The following is a 3,879-nucleotide window of genomic DNA, read 5'->3' as shown; positions in this document are numbered from 1 at the left end:
GGTAGGCGCGGTCAATTTCTCTCATATTTGTACAAGTGCTACATTATTTCACATAAAGCATACGATCAAATTTTTATAGATTATCTGCTGTAGTTCATGAATGATGAGCAAAAAAGGAAATTTTTTCTCCCTTTTAAAAAACAGAAGTGTTCTCAGTTGACTCGACATTATAGGCATGTCCTTCGATCAATTTAGTTTATTTTCAATACCAACTTGTGTGCGAGAATTTCCAATATTTTAGCCAAATTTGAAGTGAATAGCTTCATCTTTAGGGCTACGTTTACAGTAGACATTACATCGACCGACAGACGGACATGTTTAAATCTAAATTTAAAATTTGATGCTGATCACGGGGTAAGTGAAGCCTCCTACCTCTCCGGTGATGGATAGCAAACATCAGTCCATAGTCAAGGCGAACTTGTTGTTGCCTACATCCGCAAAAATGGAATAAAGCAAATAATATGATTAAATAAATGTTTCTCGATAACCATTTTCCATTCGTTACAAACCATTCGTTACAAATGTAACGACAAACCTTTTACACCATCATTTTATCATATCGATGAATGGACATAAAATGATATGAGAAAAAAATTAATTAACAACGTGTATGAAGTTTGAATAGAATCTTTTGCATCTTCGATTATAACAACGAATAATAAAAATTTTAATAAATAATGAGAAATTTTCCTTTATATTAATAAAAGCGTAGAGAAAATGACGAACGATATAAATAAAATATTACAGAGAAAAAAAAAATAATAATATTAATCAAATAAATATTGGAATAGAATGCAGAATATAACAGAATAGTAAAAAGAAAAAAAAAAGGAAGAATAAGAAATCAAGAAAGCATAACAACAACAATAATAATAAATTCTTTTACCAAAGTCATTGACAAACGAGTTACAATAAAATCAAATCAAATTAAACAAAGCATACGCTAGAAGTAACTTATGCTTTGTGTTTTGTGCGTGTGTGTGTGTGTGTGTGTAAAATCAAATCAAGCCAAACAATCGACTAACCAAGTGTGAGCAACCGGTTAAGAGAAATAAAGGTGTATGAGATGTGATCATTATTTGTTTTTGTTTTTGCTTTTATATTATTATTATTATTATTATTATTATTATTATTATTATTATTCTCTTAACTAAGCACTGTAGAGTGATTGCAACATCATCTTCTCGTTTCAGAAGGAGAAATCTATAAAAAAAAAAAAAGAAAGTGAAATGTAAAGGAAACGTTTATTGAAATCAAGCTTTACTCACTCTTAACCATACCAGTTACCAATGAAAATCAAAAACGCGTTTCACATTTAACGGAGAACAATTTTTTCATCATTAAAATTAATAAATAAAAAATTAAAAATTGAAAGCTCTCCTCGCTCCAACAAAGAAAAAAAAAAAAGAAACAATTATCATTATGAGAGAAGATGATATTGAATTTGCGATTAAAGTGGTCATTGTGGGCAATGGCGGCGTGGGTAAATCATCGATGATACAACGTTATTGTAAAGGCATTTTCACCAAAGATTATAAAAAGACAATTGGTGTCGATTTTTTGGAACGACAAATTGAAATTGATGGCGAAGATGTACGCATTATGCTATGGGATACGGCCGGTCAAGAGGAATTTGACGCGATAACCAAAGCTTATTATCGTGGAGCGCAAGCTTGCGTTTTAACATTTTCAACAACAGATCGTGCCTCATTCGAGGCCATAAGCGATTGGAAACGTAAAGTTGAGAATGAATGTCAAGATATACCCACAGTAATAGTGCAAAATAAAATCGATTTAGTCGATCAGGCAATTGTAACGGCCGATGAAGTTGAAACACTTACAAAGCAACTTAATTGTAAATTGATACGCACATCGGTTAAGGAAGATGTTAATGTCGCATCAGTTTTTCGTTATTTAGCTACGAAATGTCATCAATTAAGTCAAGCATCCTATAATGAGCACATGAGCAGCAATAACATTCATGATCCATCGTCGGGTTTAAGCAATGGCGTGCATTCATCATCACACGATAGTCACACCAAAACCATTAGTGCATTCAGTCCTACTTATACAAAATCTAAATCAACCAATAACAGTACTATTGTTTTAAAAAAAAATTCAGCACGCAAGCGTAAAATTATTTTGAAAAAATGTGGCATCGTATAGACAATCACATATTTATAGTTACAGCAAATACGGGCTCCAAAAACTTCAATTACGTTTTCAATTAATTGATTATTCCTTTATACATTATAATCATTAGCAGTTTCTTTTTTCTTTCTTTTTTTTTTGCAAAATTATTGGAGCATATCTTCAAATAGTCCAATTTTTTTTTTTTTTTTTTTTTTTAAATAATTGCAAAAAAAACAAAAAACAAAACAAAGAAACACAATTTTGAATTTCAAAGGTATTTATAATTTTTCTTCTTCTTCTTCCTCCTCTTCTTCTTCTTCTTATTATTATTATTCAATCGATTCATTGATATTCATGAATAACGGTTTCTCATTTATTAGCATATTTTTTTTTTATTTTTTTATTTTTTTTTTTTTGGAATATACCGCAGAGCAAGATGGGACGATGAGGTGATGTGAAGAAGATGATGATGCGAGAGTGATAACGATTACCTAACATGTCGCAAATATAAATCTTACATATTGAAGACTGACTGTTATTTTACATTATGTTATCTTCGTATACGACAACAACAGCAATTGATTCCTTTCATATAAATGCCGTTTGTAAAACAATTTTATAAACTATGTAATTAATTATTTTTAAAATTTTCATGTAAAAATTGTTAATTTTCAAAAGTTTTTGTCTCTACGTTTAAACTCATTTGTCTTATTTTTTTATTTTTTATTTTACAATCTTTCTAATATGTATATGTCTCTATGAAAAAAATATATAGTAAATGTATTAGTGCTAATTAATTATAAATTGAAATGGAAAATTATAAAGAGTAATTTCTTTAAAAAATTTCTAAATAAACAAGAACATTAACTATAAAAATGAACGCACTTATATATATGTGTATGTATGCATATATGAATGTTTTTATATGCTTGCATACATGTATGCTTGGACGTATACATATATGTAAGTATATATGCATATGAATGTGTATGTATGAATGCATACAGGCATGATGTGTACATGTATGTATGTTTGTATGTATATTTGTATGCATGTACGTGTATGTATGTGTGTATGTTTGTGTACATTCATATGTGTACGTACTTATGTATATGTATGTGTACGTATATATGTAAATGATGTGTATGTATATACGTATATATGTGGATTGTAATAAGTTTGGGGCGCCATGTAATGAACTGGGGGAGCCATGTAATGATGTAGGATCAAAAGTGTGAAGGTACTGGATTTATTTAATTTGTATCGCAGTGCGCTACTGCGGTTTTGTCCCTAATCTGCTCGGCTGCATAGCGCCAAGTCTATCCGTCTCGTATAGTGCCAATAGAACTCGGCAAGAGACGGTCCCTAATTTCTGGAGTTTAGGCGGATTGCACGCCTTTTGTTCATGAGCGAATAAAACGCTTGATTTGAATTGCTGTCAAACAATCAATTTCTTTATTTGTCAGGTGCATTATTTATAGTTAAATCTATAGGTGATTTTATGCTAACGTTATCAATTATTTTAATTAGGGCGCCTGGCATCGTATTGCATTTCTTAATGCAATACCCAGCCAGTTGAAGTGCGACAAAATTTTTGTTTCAAATTCAGCATAATTCTGTAGCACTTCAAAGTAGATGCATACGACGGTATGCGATCACACTACAGTATGTATGTATAAATGCGATTTAAAATATAAGAGCGCAATTGCATGTTGATATGCCTAACCCTTGCATATTATTTGAAAA

At 30.6% G+C, this 3,879-nt stretch overlaps 1 protein-coding gene across 1 annotated transcript; it reads left to right on the top strand.

Annotated features, from left to right (window-relative positions):
• Positions 1-1,191: 1,191 nt before the first annotated feature.
• On the top strand, positions 1,192-2,333 carry LOC119639546 (ras-related protein Rab-23). The gene has a single exon (XM_038036986.1). The coding sequence runs from the start codon at positions 1,423-1,425 to the stop codon at positions 2,164-2,166; it is 744 nt and encodes a 247-aa protein (XP_037892914.1). The 5' UTR covers positions 1,192-1,422; the 3' UTR covers positions 2,167-2,333.
• The last annotated feature ends 1,546 nt before the right edge of the window (positions 2,334-3,879 follow it).

Source organism: Glossina fuscipes, unplaced genomic scaffold, assembly GCF_014805625.2.
Source record: "Glossina fuscipes isolate IAEA_lab_2018 unplaced genomic scaffold, Yale_Gfus_2 112, whole genome shotgun sequence".
NCBI classification, from domain to species: domain Eukaryota; kingdom Metazoa; phylum Arthropoda; class Insecta; order Diptera; family Glossinidae; genus Glossina; species Glossina fuscipes.
Note: the sequence above shows the minus strand (reverse complement) of the source record. Positions and strands in the feature narration are given on the sequence as shown.